The sequence below is a fragment of the Nycticebus coucang genome, chromosome 14 (genome assembly GCF_027406575.1).
Source record: "Nycticebus coucang isolate mNycCou1 chromosome 14, mNycCou1.pri, whole genome shotgun sequence".
In the NCBI taxonomy this organism is placed as follows: domain Eukaryota; kingdom Metazoa; phylum Chordata; class Mammalia; order Primates; family Lorisidae; genus Nycticebus; species Nycticebus coucang.
In genome coordinates, this window is record NC_069793.1 from 66,616,851 (window position 1) to 66,634,149 (window position 17,299).

Genomic DNA, 17,299 nt, shown 5'->3' on the forward strand with positions numbered 1-17,299 from the left:
GGCGGAAGGGCAGCATCTGATGCTGCCTTAGAGACTAGTGCAGGACCTGGCGCAAAAAGAACCTGAGAACACATTTTCTAAAAAAAGTAAAGTTTCAAGGAGAAGCCAGCCTCCCCAGGAGCATTTCATGATAGACGAGTGAACAAATGTCTTAACAGAAAAAAATCACAGGTGAGGCTGCGTCTGTCCCGCTCCGGGCTGCAGACTACAAGTCCCAGCAAGCCTACGGCAGCATCTCTTCTCACCACGCCCCCTCCGTGGGTGGGGCGGGCCCCAGGGGCGGCCAGGCCCTGGCACAACCCGAAGAGTGAAATGCCCCAGGGCAGTCTTTCTGGGGCGCACAAAGGCGCAGGCGCAGCGTGTTGGGTGGCAAGCAGGATCAAGTAGCAGCCGCTTTGGCAGCAGCATCCGCAACAGGTGTAGACAGGTGGGTCCATCAAGGGGGGCTGGCAAGGGAGTTTGCACCTGGTCCTCTTGCCTGACATGTGTCAGGAGTTTGGAGAGGGGAGGGTGTGGCAGGAGAAACAGGCCAGGCCTCCCAGCCCAGGTGTGCCAGCCCTTGCTACGCAGCACCAGGTGTGAGCGGGTGGGGGAAGGGCAGGGGCACTTGTTCCCAAGTAATTCGCCTTCTGGAACAGAGGGTACCTGGATCCCAAACCAAGCTCCATCATATATATGGATAAGTCATTTTCTGTTCCTCAGTCTATCATCTGTAAAATAGTAAAGATTCCCTTCTCACCAGTGTTACAGGAAGGACAAAGTAAGGGAGTACATGCCGTGACTCCCAAACTTTCCTGTAAGTTGGAATCACCAGGGCATCTTTAAAGACTATCCATGCTTGCCTTCTGTGCCTAGACTTTCTGATTTAATTATTATGGGGTATGACTTGGGTGTCAGTAATTCTCAAAGCCTCTGCTGGTGAAATGGTTGGAAGACAGGACTGCAGTGTGTGAACCCTGGCTCCATTACTTACTAACCAGGTAGACCTGTGCAAGTGACTGGACCTCTCTCCAAGCCCCAGCCTCAGTTTTCTCATCTCTAAGTGGGAATAACAAGAATTGTTAGGAGGCTTAAATGAAGGCACTGAGAAGTGTCCCTGGCACATAGTGTTTGATCAATCATAGTTGCTGTTAAACTGTTATCTTACGCACCTTGTAAACAGCTCTGATGGGTTCCAAGTGTAAGGAAGGCTTTTTTTATCATGAAATTCCTTCATTCATTGCCATGATTCTAATATTTTGTGCTTTAAGCATTTTAAAATTCTAGAGTTTCTAATATATATATATATATTTTTTTTGGCCGGGGCTGGGTTTGAACCCGCCACCTCCGGCATATGGGACCGGCGCCCTACCCCTTGAGCCACAGGCGCCGTCCGAGTTTCTAATATTTTAAGAGTTCCTCACTCTAGTCTCTACCTGCCTCATGGAAATACTTTTACAGACCTAGAAATGGAGGCCAGACCAAAGGAGCAGGGAAAAGGGACTTGGCCAAGGTTATGGAGCTGAAAGTGGAATCTAGGCTCCTGGTCCCCACCCCACGCCATGCCAACTGGTGGCTGCCCTGCTGACCCCCGAGGACAGAGCTCCTATTCTCTGCCTGAGCAGAGAATGGGGAGGAGACTGACTCATCCTGGCCCTTGTTTGTTTACTAACACTCCCTTAAACGTTTCCTCGGTGGCTCCCCAGGAAGAACAGGGCTGTGGGCTTCTCTCCAGGGAGCTGCTCATGAGGTCTGTGTGTCCTGTGGCTCCTCTGACAGGTCCCGCCTGACTCCACCCTGGAAAGTCCTTTTGAAGAAATGGCCCTGGTGAGGGGCGGCTGGCTATGGAGACAGAGTGAGTGCACCTGGGCCTAGCCTTCCTGTGTCCTGTACCTTGTCCCAGGCAGGGGTGAGGGAAATGGCTTTGGCTTGTTGGGCCACAGTGAACCCCTTCTCTTTTCCCAAGAAACCAGGACCTTTTTATCCTTTTCTCTTTTGTCCGTGCTCTTCCCTCTGCCTGAATGCCTTTCCTGTTCCTGACTGCTTGGTAAACTTGTAATTCTCCAAGACCCAGCTTAGATGTCCCCTTTTTCGAGGAGCCTTCTCTCGCTTTTCCTCTAACCTCTTCCCCTTCCCCTGCTGTTGCTCCAAGCTAGATTAGATGCAGTGGTTCTCAACCTTCCTAATGCCGCAGCCCTTTAATACAGTTCCTATGGGTCAAGACCCACAGGTTGAGAACTGCTGCCTTACAGTGATCTCCTTATAATAGAACTGTCTTTCCTGGTGGGTGTCCCTGCTTCCCAGACCCCATACCAGCCCTAGAGTGCAAGGTCCATAAGGGTGGGGACTGGGTTTGATCCAGTGTGTGGCCATAGCATCAGGGAAGGCATAGAACAAAATGAAAGATGCCTCCATGTTTTGGAATCTGTAAAGCTCTAAGAAGCTCTTAAGGCCAGGCGCGGTGGCTCATGCCTGTAATCCCCAGCACTCTGGGAGGCTAAGGCAGGTGGATTGCTTGAGCTCATGGGTTCAAGACCAGCCTGAGCCAGAGCAAGACCCCATCTCTACTAAAAATACAAAAAACTGAGGCAAGAGGATTGTTTGAGCTCAGGAGCTGGAGGTTGTTGTGAGCTATCATGTCACCATGGCACTCTACCCAAGGCAACAGCTTGAGGAAGAAAAAGAAATGAAAGAAGCTCTCTTAAGTCTTTGCCTTTTTGTGCTAAGATTTCCACTTGCAAAACATCTGAAGCTAGGTCTTCTAGACCCACCTTTGACCAGAGTCATGGTCTGAAGAGAAACTAACCTGGGGACCCCTGGGATGAAGAGCTTCCATGCCCCACCCCCATCCACCCTCAGTTCATTCAGTCCAGCAAGCACTGAGGGCCAGGACCTACGCCCCCCAGTCTGGTGGAGGAGGCAGACACTGCACAAATAACTGTCACACAAGTCAGAGATAAGAGATAAGATGGAGGCTGAAGGTAGGGAGAGGTCTCTGCCCCAATCCACTCAGCACATTATTGAGTTCCACTGTGTATCAGGCCCAGTGGGAGGCAGAGGGGTTAGCAAGACAGAAAGAAGCCCTGCCCTCATGTCAGGGGGTGAGTAGACAGGAAGAGGTGGTTATAACATGGGGGCTGAGGCTGTTGGACCTCTGGGAGCTGGGGGGTGTCCTATCCCACCGAGCCCTGGGATCAGCCCACCTGGTGGGTCTGGAATATTGCACAGGCTCCATTCTCCGCCGCTGGAAGCGGAACTGGTTCGCCCTGTGGCTGGATGGGACACTGGGCTACTATCATGATGAGACAGCACAGGACGAGGAGGACCGTGTGCTCATCCACTTCAACGTACGCGACATAAAGATCGGCCAAGAGTGCCATGGTGAGCAGAGCCCCTTCCTCTGTGGCGCTGTGAGTATAGGCAGGCCCTCCCGCTGTGTCTGACAACGCCTGCAGCTGGAAGCCTCTCTGTAGTTTTCAAAGGGCTTCCAGACATTGCTTCTAAGTCTCTGTCAGCTGAATTCAGTGGGGGGTGGATTAAGAAATCAGTCCTTTATTGAGTTTCTACTCTGTGCTGTGTCTCAGAGGTGGTCAGACGCAGTTCTTGCCCTCTAGATGCTAGGTACTAGATCAGTGGTTCTCAACCTTCCTAATGCCGGGACCCTTTAATACAGTTTCTGTGGGTCGAGACCCACAGGTTGAGAACCGCTGTACTAGATAAAGATGAAGTGAAATAAGGAGGCTCAGAGAAGCTAAATGGCTGGCCCGGAGTCACAGCAAATCTTCAAATTCCTTGACCAAGGCTCAGACCACAATTACAACAGGATAACCAGGAGATGTACCTAAAGAAGCCAGCAATGTGGAGCGGTTGTAAGGCTTTGAAGACCGGAGTAGAATCCTAAACAGAGTATGTGGGATCAGAGGCGCTTGGCATTGGTCAGCAAATAGGACCTGGAGAAGTCAGTTCCTTTTCTTGTTCCTGGTTTACTGGGTGGACCTCAGGCCTAGGCCTGTGGAAACCCACATATGTGTATCTGCCTCTAGACGTGCAGCCCCCAGAGGGCCGGAGCAGAGATGGCCTATTGACAGTGAACCTACGGGAAGGTTCCCGCCTGCACCTTTGCGCAGAGACCCGGGATGATGCCATGTAAGTGATTCCCAGGAGATGATCGGGGAGAATCTTGGGGATGGTGACCAGATACCTCCTCTTCATTGGGCCTTCTGTTGTCTGATGGTATGAAGAGGGTACTGAGACCAATCAGCAAGGGTGTCTCATTGGAGGCTGGGCAGAGTGGATTTGAATGGCCCATGGTGATTGGTATGGGACACAGCAGGCTCCTCATGTGGTCTGTGATGAACTCAGGATTGTCAGGGGAGTGGTATGCACTCCTACCTCAGGTACCTGGTCTCTGGTCATTCAGAATCAGGTATTTAGTGGCCTCTGAGGTGAGCTCTCACCTAGGGGTGATACAAAGGAGCAGTTAGGCCCAGTGGCATTCTTAAAGGGCCCTCCCTCCCATTCCTTTCTGAGAAGATGCCTTGGTGGGGGAACTCTCATCTGAGGGATAGACCCAGATCTGCCCACAGAGGCAGCCGGCTGTGTCCCAGGTAGGACTACCCTAATGTCAGATGCGTATCCACTCGGCCATCCTGGGTGTGTCCTCAGGCACTGGCTCTACTCACTCACATTCCATCCCTTCCTACCCTCTGGCTGAGGGACACTTGGCCTTTGCACTGGAGGAGAGTGAGAGATGAGAGTGTGGGAGTGGGGAGAGCTGAGTGCTGGGCAGACAGCACAGAGCAGCTTTGTCCAACCCAGCCAGGAGCCATGGCAACCAACAAAGGCCCAATTGTCCTGTGTCTCCTGGGCCTTCCTGGGGCTCTGGGGATCGAGCTTTGGGGAACTTTATAAACTTGGGATGTGAAGGTGGGTTGCTATTAGAGCATGTCAGAATCTGGAGGCCCCTAAGAGACCACCCAAGAGCCGAGCATGGTGGCACATGGCTGTAGTATGCCCTTGTAGTCCCAGTTACTCAGGAGGCTGAGGTGGGAGGATCACTGGAACCCAGGAGTTTGAACCTATAGTAAGCTATGATTGTGCCACTGCACTCTAGCCTGTGACAGAGGGAGACTCCATCTCTAAAAAAAAAAGAGAGAGAGACCAACTAAGCCCAGCTATCCACTCTATAGATGGAGAAATTGGAACTTGTAGAGGGGAAGAGACTATGGACTAAGAATGAATTAGCCTAATTTATGGCTCCATCCATGTGACTGGGGTAGGGGAGGAGTTAATTTTGTGTACCTGAGGGAGTTGAGAGGAAATCCCCCTTCACAAGAGGCTGGGGATTGAGACTGGGTTGGGAAGGAAAGTCCAAAATGTGGGTGTCAAATCTCTAACTTTTTCCTCATGGTCTGGTGGGATTTGCTTTGTAGAGCATGGAAGACAGCGCTGCTGGAGGCAAGCTCCACCCCGGTGAGTCCCCTATTCTTTCCCCCTCTCCTCCCCATCCCCATGTGTCATGGAATCATGGGTGACTCAGACTCGGTCTCCACCTGCCAGAGTTCTCACTCTAGTGTGGATAGGTTTGTGTGGACTCAAGTGGCCCTGAGTCCTAGGGGGAAAAGGATAGAGGACAGCTAATTTGTGCTCAGACAAGGGAGAGAAAAAAGCCTCCATGAAAACTTGGATCAGTGGCATGTGGGCTGGGGAAAAGGACCTGTCTTTTATCGAGCAACTATTATGTGCCAAGCATGGTGCAGGTATAATTCCAGCTACTCCTCACAGCAGTTCTGTGAAGTTGGGATTATTGTTCTCTTTCTGCAGCTGATGAGACTGAGATTCATTCTTCCACAAATATTTACTGAGTTCCTACTATGTGCCAGATGCTGTGCCAAGTGCCAGGGGTCAAAGGTGAACCAAGGAGATGTGAGTCCTGCCCTCCTGGACTCAGCCTAGAGAGGAGCCAACCATGAAAAAAACTAATTGATTAGTAATTATTCCATTTTAATAGTGGCAGCTGCTCTGATGGAGACTTGCAGTTTGTGACCCTTTGGTGGCCTGATCCAGTGGGACTTCAGCCAAGACTTAAGTTGAGACCCAATTGGGTGAAAAGCATGGGGATGCAGTGAAGAGAAGAGCATTCCAGGCAGAGGATCAGCATATTCAAAGGCCCTGTCTGGGCTTAAGACATTGGCAAGTTGAGGAACAGAAGGGAGGCCAGGGTGGCTGGTGCTCAGAGAGCGAGGGTGTTGGGGCAGTAGGGAAGGAGGGTAGGTAGGACCAGGCCTTGTGGGCTGTGTTGAGGTTGTTGGTTTCTGCTAAGAGCACCAGGAAGCCATTTAAAATTTTCAATCAGAGGGATGGCATGATCAGATCAGATTTATATTTATATGTTTATTTATTTATTTTGGCAGTTTATGGCCAGAGCCAGGTTTGAACCTGTCACCTCCAGTATATGGGGCCGGCACCCTACTCCTTGAGCCACAGGCGCCTCTCTTATATTTTTATTTTTTTTAATTTAATTTATTTATTTTTGTTGTTGGGGATTCATTGAGAGTACAGATTTATATATTTTTTTTTTTTTTTTTTTTTTTTTTTTTTTGTAGAGACAGAGTCTCACTTTATGGCCCTCAGTAGAGTGCCATGGCCTCACACAGCTCACAGCAACCTCCAACTCCTGGGCTTAAGCGATTCTCTTGCCTCAGCCTCCCGAGTAGCTGGGACTACAGGCGCCCGCCACAACGCCCAGCTATCCTTTGGTTGCAGTTTGGCCGGGGCCGGGCTCGAACCCGCCACCCTCGGTATATGGGGCCGGCGCCCCACCGACTGAGCCACAGGCGCCGCCCCAGATTTATATTTTTAAAAAGGTAGTCTGGCTGGTAGGTAGGAAATGGATCGTAGGGAGTAAGTGTGGACACCTAGAGGCCAATTAGGAGGCTGGGACAGTGTCCAGGCAACAGGCTGGAGGTCTGGACTAAGGCCTTGCTGGCAGAGGCAGACTGATAAGTATAGGACATATTTAAGGAATAGGGTCACCAGAGCTTAGTGGAGGTGTGGATTTGAAGAGCTGCCCTGCCCAGCTTGGCTTCCACACCCATCTGCCTGACACCAGAATCTATGCTTGCTTCTTCTACCTGTGCATGGTGGGGCCCCCCCTCTTTTCCAGACAGAATGTCCATTGGGAAGTAGCCCTGGAGAACGGGATGTATTTAGAAAGCCCGTTGGGCATCCATCTGGCGGAGCCGAGCATTATTCTGAGCACCTGTCATTGGTTACATCATTTCCTCTTCCAACAACCCTGGCAGGGGAAGGTCATTTTATTTATTTATTTATATATATTTTTTTTTTTGTAGAGACAGAGTCTCACTGTACCGCCCTCGGTAGAGTGCCGTGGTGTCACACGGCTCACAGCAACCTCTAACTCTTGGGCTTACGCGATTCTTTTGCCTCAGCCTCCCCAGTAGCTGGGACTACAGGCGCCCGCCACAATGCCCAGCTATTTTTTTGTTGCAGTTTGGCTGGGGCTGGGTTTGAACCCGCCACCCTCGGCATATGGGGCCGGCGCCTTACTCACTGAGCCACAGGCACCACCCGGAAGGTCATTTTATTGATAGGGAAGCTGAGCTTCAGAGAAGGAAATTGATTTGTCCAGCGTCACGTAGTCTTAAATCAGCGGTGGAAGAACCTGTATTGAACCTAGGCCAGTGAGACTTTGAGAGGAGGACCCTGTCTATAGGAGGAACTGCATGAGCAGAGACAGGGAAGACTCCCAGAGTACTACGATTACAGGCGGGAGCCACCAGGCCTGGCCTCATGAAGGGCCTTGGAGTCCAACTTGAGGAACTGAGTTTCTTGAGGGTTGTGGGGAGCAATGCTGGGCTGCAGTAGGAAGTTGGGGGGCAGACTCAGGCTCCCAAGCGGTGGGTAGATTGGCAGAAGCTGGGAGGGAGGAGGCTGGAGTGGTAGCCAGCAGAGTGGAGGGACCCAGGTTGGGCTACTCTGGCTCTGAGATCCCAAGCCCCCTAATGTAGGGGAAATCAGTCCTACCAAGACAGGCAGAAGGAAGGAGGTGAGGGTGTGACCGTTCTGTACTGTGACTCTATGAAGCTGCCTTGTCCTTCTCTGCCTGTCCACCCTCCTGCCACTTTACTTAGCCCCTCTCCCTGCCCTGACCCTCTCCAACTCCTGGCCTTAGGGTGCTCTTCCTGCCTGGGCTTTCCAAGGGGCTTACAGGTGTGATAGGCCACTGCACCCAGCCTGCCCTGACCCTCTATTCTACCTCCCGCTGCTCCACACACACACCCTCTGGGCCTGGGGCTGACTAGAGCAGGTGTGTGTGTGTGTGTGCCTCTGAGTGTTCACATCTGTGTTTGTGGGTTTCTCTCTGTCCCATGCTTATGTGGTCGTGACCTGCACTTTGTCCCTCCACATGCTGCAGGTTCCTTCCCCACTCCGGGTGGAGGCTCCAGGAACCCTTGACACCAGCTTTACCAGGGAACAGAGGGCCTGTGGGCACAGTGAGGGGCAAGGCTGGGGGTAGAAGGGGGCCAGATGGGTAGGACAGATCAGAGCTTCTCTGTCCTCCCTGAAGACTCGGAACCCTAGCTGCATGAAACAAGGGAGGCGGAGTTAATTCTAGCAAGGGACTACTCTCCCTTGTATAACTATCCTTCTTTGGGCCTCCCTCTGTTATCACAAGCTAAGGAGGAAGACAACCCCTTGCCCCAGCCCAGAAGGCAGAGGGCTCTAGTAGGGCCTGGTAAGAGCTCTGAGTCTCTCCCAATGTAGAGGAACTCTGACACCTCCCTTCCCCCTGCCTTCTTGGGTTTCTGTGGCTTAAGCAGGCCCCAGCTGGAGCCACCGTCCCTCCTAGGAGCCGCCGGGTTTGCCCCAAGGTCAGGTGTGTGTCCTGCTCATGGAACCCCTGTAAGGTTGAAAGGCGGATCTGGGTAAGTGCTGGCTCAGCCCTCCCTGCCTTCTGAACCAGGCCTGGTCACATCACTTCCTTGCTTGCACACATTCCATGACTCCCTGTTACCCAAGGAACACTTGACTACATCCTGGCTTTCGAGGATCTGGCCAGTCTTGCCTACAGTATCCCCTCATCCCTATCCTCCAGGTGCTCTGCTATACCCTCTGCCCAAGCCACACCAAAGCTTTCCCTTCTTCCAGCCTTTGCACATGCTGTTTCTGCTGCCAGGCCCCTAGTGTCCTCATTCACCAGACAATAGATGCTCATCCTTTAAGACCACCTCAAAGACTGCTACCACTGCGGTGAGGACTTCCCAGACATCCAGGCATTGTCACTCCCTCCCACAGCCCAGTACTAATGATTAGTACTCTCTTTATTCTGCCTGGATTAGAGTCAGTTTATTCCTGTCTGTCTAGTCTCCCAGGAGACCTGGAACTTATTCCAAAGCCAGGACTAGATCCACCCCCCACCCCATGGGGCCTGACACGGGGCTAGGTACACAGCAGGGGCTCAATGTGCTCAGTGATGGGAACAGTCCATGCTAAACTTCCTCAAGGTCTGGCACAAGTAGGCCTCAGGGAATGTTTATAGGTCTGGGGTGGGGCCTAAGATATCTGTAGTTTTAAAAATGGCTCCTGGTAGGTAGAACCACCAAGCCTAGAAGTTCTTAGGCCACCCAGCTGCTGGATGTGGCTCTGTTGGAATCTCACAGTGCCTTGGGAGTGGCCAGTGTAAGAAAGACTGCTTACAGATGAGAAAGCTGAAGAATCTGAGAGGTTACCTAACAATCAGGTCACTCAATTCATGTGTGGCAGGCCTGGATTCCCAGTCCATCATTATTGAAGTATCCCCCATGCTCTAAGTAGGATGTCTATTTGTTTCAAGTGGAAATGCCTAAAGATAGGAGTTAAAAGAATGCATAACAGCTTATCTGAAGGGAATTGTTTGCATGTGACCCCTGATTGGCCAACACTGTCTCTCTCCCCAAAGATGCTGGGCCTCTGAAGGAGAGACAACAGCTATCAAAGCCTCAGGTTCTGCCCATAGGCCTCTGGGGTATCCCTGCCTGTTGCCAGGTGACTTACGTGAGTTTACTTCTGTGCCTCCCAGACCTGGAGAAACAGGTGCCCCAGAGGGACACGAGTTGGTATTTTCCATCCTCTCCAGGGCCTCACAAGGCCACTGACTCACTGTGTATCTGCAGGGTAGGTGGAGGTTCTGGACCCCAACTTCCTTAACAATAAAGTTGGATCTGAATGCTTAGATCCTTCTAGCCCCTTCCAGCTGTGGATCCCACATCTTGGCCACCCTTTCATACAGCCCTATTGGATCACCCTTGTGGAAGGAGCACAGCAAGCAGGGCTAATTGAGACTGTGACCCATAGCATTGCTTGCTTGTCCTCCTGCATTGCTCTGGGACTGTTTGCTCTCCTTAACTTGAAATTGAACTCCAGAGTTGGATGACCTCGGTTCCAGTCTGGCCCTGTATTTGATTCACTTGAGATAAATTCAATAAACATTAGGTGCCTGCCATGTTCCAGTCATGTCTGATTAGACCCAGTCTGTGCACCTGCAGGGGTCTCCAAGTCTGATGGGAGAGAGACACGCTGACAGGGATGCAATAAGACAGCGTGACTAGAGCAGTGATGGTGGGAAGTCTAAGGGCAACAGGCGTCCAGATGGGACCCCAACAAAACCTGAGGTTCAGGGAGAGTTGGCACTTGAGTCTGAAAGACAAGTTGGGTAGATGAATGGGGAAAGGTGAGAAGGGTATCCCTATCAAAGGGAAATGGCTTGGGGACTTGAAATCACAATATACTTAGAGAAGTCCCCTTTAAAGCCAAACTTCTTGAAAGAGACATCATGACATGTTGATTCCCATCCTCACCTCTCAACCATTCCTCAACCGTCTACGTACTTTGGCTCCTTCCCAACCACTCCTGGGAAAGTGTTTTTTTAAGGTCACTCACAACTTCCAAGTTGCTATTTTCTTGGCATTGGACAAGAGGGTTGGACAGAAGAACATGTTTAAAAGATAAAATCATGAGACCTAATGGCAGATGTGACAGGAAGGCAAGTGCATGAAGACAAGGGGGCCAATCTGCTTTCTTTCTTTTTTTGGGTGCACGGTGGTGGCATGTACAGAGGAAAGCATTTATAGGAAGAGGAACAGGTTTGGGGGATGGGGAAATGTTGCAATCACCTTGAGACGAGGAGAGTTGGAAAGTGTGAAGCCTAGTTAGAGAGAAGGAAGAGGACTAAGATGAAGGATCCAGAAGAGAAGGGGTACCAGTACCCTCACCAGATCTGTGCCCCCCTGCGTATAATGAGGAGTTTGGGTTGGGTACTTCCATTGAATTCTGCACTATTTATTGGTTCTTTTCTTTTCCCTTTCTTTTTCTTTAAAGACAGAATATCACTTTCTTGCCCCTGGTAGAGTACCGTGGCATCATAGCTCACAGCAACCTTAAACTCATAGGCTCAAGTGATTCTCTTGCCTCAGCCTCCCAAGTAGCTGGGACTACAGGCGCCTGCCACAACGCCTGTCTAGTTTTTAGAGACAGGGACTCGCTCTTGCTCAGGCTGGTCTTGGACCTATGAGCTCAAGTGATGCACCCGCCTCGGCCTCCCAGAGTGCTGGGATTACAGGCATGAGCCACCGTCCCCAGCCTATTATTTATTGATTCTTGTTATGCACTAGGCCCTGCTGGTGACACAAATGAATCAGAATCCTTGACAATAGGTAGCTCACATTTTGGGTTGTTCTCCAGACAAGAAAGGATAGCAAGAAGAGGCACAAGCAAAGTCCAGAGAACTGAGGAAGAAAGAATTCTTTCTGAGAGTAGGAGGGTTTCTGAAGTGTGTGACCTTTGACTGGGCATTGAAGGGTTGGTGGAAATCTAACAGGAGAGGGGAGGGCAGGGAGTGTGTTCTGGAGAGAACATCGGCCATTTTCTGAGCCTCAGTCTCCAGCTCTGTGGTATCTTGGAGATAATAACATCAGCCTTAAGGATTATTAGAGGTGGTAACACGTGAACATTTCTCTCAGGACCTGGTACATAGTGGATGCTCGATAATAGTTACAGCATGCACAGCATAATGATGTTTTGGTAAAGACAGACTGTGTATATGATGCTAGCCACATAAGATTATAATGGAGCTGAAAGATTCCTATTTCCTAGTAACACTGTAGCCATCATAACATTGTGGTGTAGTGTGTTACCTTCTCTGTTTAGATACACAAATACTTCCCACTATGTTACAACTGCCTGCAGTATTCAGTACAGTAGTGTGCTGTACAGATTTGTAGCCTAGAAACAATAGGCTAGACCATATTTCCTAGGTGTGTAGTAAGTACACTCCATGATGTTTGCATGACAAAAGTGTCTACGAAGGCATTTCTCAGAATGTATCCTGGTTGTTTAAGGACACCTGACAACTGTGCTTAAGTTACTTCCCTACCCTTCCTTCCATCCCTACCTTTCCTTCCTCCTCAACCCGTTTATTTCCTGCGGCTCGGCCTTAGCCATGTTCCTCTCTCTGTGACTAGAAGATGGGCTTCTCCAAGTGGGATCATTGTAGAGCTGCTAGCAAATATTCTACTAACTATGAAGAGATGTTGGGAGAATTTTTTTTTTTTTTTTTTTTTGTGGTTTTTGGCCGGGGCTGGGTTTGAACCTGCCACCTCCGGCATATGGGACTGGAGCCCTACTCCTTGAGCCACTGGCACTGCCCTGGGAGAATGTTTTGAGCTGGGTAGGAGGCTAGGGTGGGACATGGATGTAGGAGCTGAAGTTTAGGAGACAAGGACCATGGACCTTGTGCAGAAGGCAGGACTTTCTCCAGGAGCTTGCTCCCACCTTGGAGAGAAGGCTCCATGGGGCCCAGGGAGACCTGAGTAGCGTGTGGGAGGTAGGGGACCAAACCAGGGCAGGGAGTTCCTGGGTACCTAACCTGGTTGGATTCTCCAGGTGCGCGTCTACAGTCCATACCAGGATTACTACGAGGTGGTGCCCCCCAATGCACACGAGGCTACATACGTCCGCAGCTACTACGGACCACCCTATGCAGGTAAGTCCTGGGCAGACCTGACCTGCAACTTGCTCCAGTCTAGCACCAGGCCGGTCCATCCGTCAGGACCAGGCCATACCCTTTTAAAGTGTTAGCGGGTTTTTCCAGACAATAACCTCCGCAAACCCCTCGCATCCCAAGATACAGAATTGCCCGGAGACCTGAGCTGACCTGTTCTGCAGGCCCGCCCCTGCTCAGCACCGGGGCTCAGCAGTACCCATTCCTGAGCCAGTAGCGCCCCCTGGTGGTGGGTTCGGGAACGGCCACCTTCTGGCTCCAGGGGCTGGCAGTAGGGAGGGCCCATCAGGTGCATGGTGGTGCTTACCAGACGCCAGGGGTTCCTTGCTACTCCACCCTAGCCCCACGGTGCCTGAACATCCGCAGCAGATCTGAGACCTACAAGCCATGGGCTGGAGCCCCCTATGTCAAGGTCTAGTTCTCTGATTGGGGAGCAGGATAGTGGGTTTGGTGCTTGACAGTGCGTTGGGTTGGAGTCACACAGGAAGGGAAAGAAAATTGCTGTGTTCGCTCTTTCTAAGTCCCTGATCCTCATGGGCTTTCTCCGCAGGCCCCGGCGTGACACATGTGATAGTGCGAGAGGATCCCTGCTACAGCTCAGGCGCCCCGCTGGCCATGGGCATGCTGGCGGGAGCCGCCACTGGCGCGGCACTCGGCTCGCTTATGTGGTCGCCCTGCTGGTTCTGAGCCCTGGGACTAGGAGCACTGGACCCCGCACATAGACTGCTAGAATCCTCTTCCTCCTGGACCCTACCCTTTGCCCTCTACCCTCCATCCAAGCCCTGTCTCATTTTGGCCCTTCTCTCTCATTAGATCTTTCTGGGCTTGGACTATTCCTCCCACTATTCCTACCCTCACTCCCACCCCAGAAGAAGCTATGATCCCAGGCACAAACATCGGTCAAAATCTTCATATCTCCTGCTTGACACCCCAGAAATCTGAAAAAGAAAATATAGATAAATTTTCTTCAAACACACTAGGGCACAGCAAATACAACTTCATTTGGCTTCAAGTTCCCCAGGCACTGGAGACATAACATGAGTTGGGTTGCCTGTTCTGTCCCCAGGGAGCTGCAGGCCTAGTGGGAAAAATAGGAGTAAACAAACACTTAACAAAACTGCAGAGTTATTAGTCCTTTGACAAAGACCCACGGAGACAGGGAATGAGGCAGGTAGGCTGGGACTACGGTTATTGGCAAGTCTACAGACGTGTGAATGTCATGGTATGTGCAAGAAATTACAGAGGAGTTTATTTGGGCTAGGGAGGAGGCAGGGAACATATTGTGGGGGGGTCCTAGCCTAAGGAGCTTGCTGGGCGGGTAAAGGGGAGAAGTGAACTTTCTATGAAGGGAAGTTTCATGGTTGTGCCTATAAGGAATATATTGCCTGTTTTAATACTAACACATGCCCATCCCCAAAACACCCCATCCTTCCCACTAGCAGCTTCTTTGGCCTCCTATTACCCATGACAATTGAGCTGAAAATGGCAGCTCCTGGTTGGGGGATAGGTGAGTTGTGTTTGACACTGCCAGCCCTAGGAAGTTGCCTCCATTAGAAATTGCCTTTCTGATCCCAGGAGCTCCGCCCTATTCCTAGCTGTCCTCATCTCAAGGCTTTATCTCTTCCTTATGTAGGGAAGATGGCAGTGTTCCTTTCTGGGGCCTGATCTACCCTGTACTAGCCTGGGAAGCCCCACATATACCTGCCTTCATGTGGCCATGCAGTTTCCCTGTTTGGTCTTCCCGTCTCTTCCTCCATCCTATCCTAATCACCAGTAGAAATGCTAACACCACTGCCCAGCAGCCAGAGTAGTGCACTAAAGTTCCCCTGCAAATGGGGGCTCCATTGGTTCTACTGCAGAGACTAATAAAATGCAGTTGTCTCAAAGCCCTGTCTTTGGCTTGCTTTGTTCCCCTAGGAGGCCCTGTCTCTTTGGGACAACTCCATAACCCCCGCATCTACTAGTAGGTTTCTCTGGTATAGTGAGAAGAGTATGGATTTTGAGGTCAGGTGGAACTGGTGATAGTCTGTTATCTGAGCAATTTGGGGCAAGTCACTTAACCTTTCTAGGTCTTTCTTTCCATACCCATAAGGTGCCAGGTTGAAGCTGACTGTCCCTGAGGGCTCTACGGAGTGCTGCGTCAGCTCTCTGTTGTCTGAGCTGATGAGCAGCCAGGCCCTGCCTGCTTTCTGAGAGTCCTGTGGTATTGAGATTTTTTTTCCAGTAGGTTTTTATCCTTCTAGAGCTGAATCAATGAGTTCTTCTAATGGAGACCAGGTAGCCAGGGAAGGAAACACAGACCTTTTGAGGTTATAAGGAATAGAATGCCCCTCCTCAAACTGATTTAAGCCAAAGAAGGGAAAACACTGGGCTACATAACTGAGAAGTCCAAGAACTGTGTGATACGGGGGCTCAAACTGTATCACTAAGACTTCATTTCCATCTTTATAGTCACTGGGATGACTCATTTGCAGGCTGGAGTGTTCAGTAACTCCAGACTAATGCCCTCCTGAGTTTAAGTCCAACCAAAAGAATTTATCCTCCAGGAGTGTGAATAGAAGTCCTCGGCCCAACGGGCATCAGCCTAAATTAAGTCCTGTGGCCAATCCTGAATTACAGTGATCTGGAAAAGGATGGTCTAAAATAACAGGGTTTGGGTGGCGCCTGTGGCTCAGTGAGTAGGGTGCCAGCCCCATATACCGAGGGTGGTGGGTTTGAACCCGGCCCTGGCCAAACTGCAACAAAAAAGTAGCTGGGCGTTGTGGCGGGCCTGTAGTCCCAGCTACTTGGGAGGCTGAGGCAAGAGAATCGTCTAAGCCCAAGAGCTGGAGGTTGCTGTGAGCTATGACACCACGACATTCAACCAAGGGCAACAAAGTGATATTCTGTCTCTAAAATAAAATAACAGGGTTTATGGAAGGGATGGTGTCACAGCCCAAAGGAAATTTAGGACACTGTTCCCAGAAGTAGGATGAATAGACGAGGGCCTTCTGGCAAAATATCAGGTGTCCACCTCAGCCATACTTCCAGAGTCACAAACTTAGAGGGGAGGCAAATAAACGGCAGTGATTCCATGAGATAAGACAGGAATGTGGTGTAATAGGAGCTCTTAGGAGGTACTCTGTCAAGGGAATGGGAGGGAGAGGAAGTGGAAATTTAGTCTGAGCCTTGAAGGATGAGTAGGAGTTTGCCAATCTGAGAAGAGTGGGAGAGCTTTCCACACAGAAGAGATGGAAGAAATGGCACAAGCAGAGACTTGAGAGCACCGCGAAATTCAGGGACCCGTTGAATTTTACAGCAAGTTGCATGCTGAGGAGAGATGGCGGATGGGGCCAGGCTAGTGAGTGGCACCAGCATAAGCAAAAGCATGGGTAAGGAAGCTCTTAGGAAGCCCAAGATGTGTCAGCATTTGCTCAGAAGTCACACACCCTGGGCTGGGTGTGGTCGATTGCCTGAGCTCACAGGTTCAAGACCAGCCTGATTAAGAGCGAGACCTCATCTCTAAAAATAGCTGGGCGTTGTGGCCAGCGCCTGTAGTCCCAGCTACCCGGGAGGCTGAGGCAAAAGGGTGACAAAGTAAGACTCTGTCTCAAAAAAAAAAAAAAAAAGTCATACACCCTGAGTGTCCCAAGGCCTGTACTGTGTTCTGAGAACCCAGCCATGCCTTGGAACATCAGCCTTAATTTTTGAAAACGTGCCCAGTTACCCTCTCAGTCCTTTAGTGACATCCCCATTAAGCCCTATCATTAGAGGGTCCCCCTGCAGGGACATCTCTGAGTTTGACTCTGAGAATGACCCTTCCTCTGAGCCTACTCTCTAGGGCTCAGTCTCAGGGCTTTTAGTGAGTCACTTTAGTATTTAGAAAGAGCCCAAGCCATCCAGAGTCCTTCCCAGGAATGTAAGCTAAGCAGGGAACTGGCTGAGCAGAGCATTTAAGATCAAACAGAGCTGGAGGCAGTTCACATTCACCACCCCCCAGAGCTACCAGCTTTATCTTCATGGCAACCCCATGGGCCAGGTGTTAAAATCCTTATTTTACCTACAAGGAAACAGATGGAGAGAGGGAAAGCAAATTGTCCAAGGTCATACATGCTGTGTCAGAATCTAGATTCAAATGCAGGCCATTTGACCTTGTCTACCACACCTCACTGCTTCTGCACTATAAATTCTATGTGGCTCATTATCTGGCAGGAACACAATTCCTAGAGAAGAGACCAGGACCATTCAAAGTGGGTCAACTGTATAGTACAAATCTCTCTT

The 17,299-nt window shown here is 50.7% G+C and overlaps 1 protein-coding gene across 2 annotated transcripts; it reads left to right on the forward strand.

Annotated features, from left to right (window-relative positions):
* Nucleotides 1-292: 292 nt before the first annotated feature.
* PLEKHB1 (pleckstrin homology domain containing B1) lies at nucleotides 293-14,912 on the forward strand. Of its 2 annotated transcripts, XM_053560645.1 has the most exons (8): nucleotides 293-427; nucleotides 1,759-1,834; nucleotides 3,208-3,360; nucleotides 4,023-4,125; nucleotides 5,412-5,451; nucleotides 8,823-8,927; nucleotides 12,922-13,021; nucleotides 13,590-14,912. In XM_053560645.1, the coding sequence occupies exons 2-8, from the start codon at nucleotides 1,798-1,800 to the stop codon at nucleotides 13,724-13,726; spliced, it is 675 nt and encodes a 224-aa protein (XP_053416620.1). In that variant the 5' UTR covers nucleotides 293-427; nucleotides 1,759-1,797; the 3' UTR covers nucleotides 13,727-14,912. The 2 variants fall into 2 exon arrangements, with proteins under 2 accessions (XP_053416620.1, XP_053416621.1); XM_053560646.1 differs by lacking the exon at nucleotides 8,823-8,927.
* The last annotated feature ends 2,387 nt before the right edge of the window (nucleotides 14,913-17,299 follow it).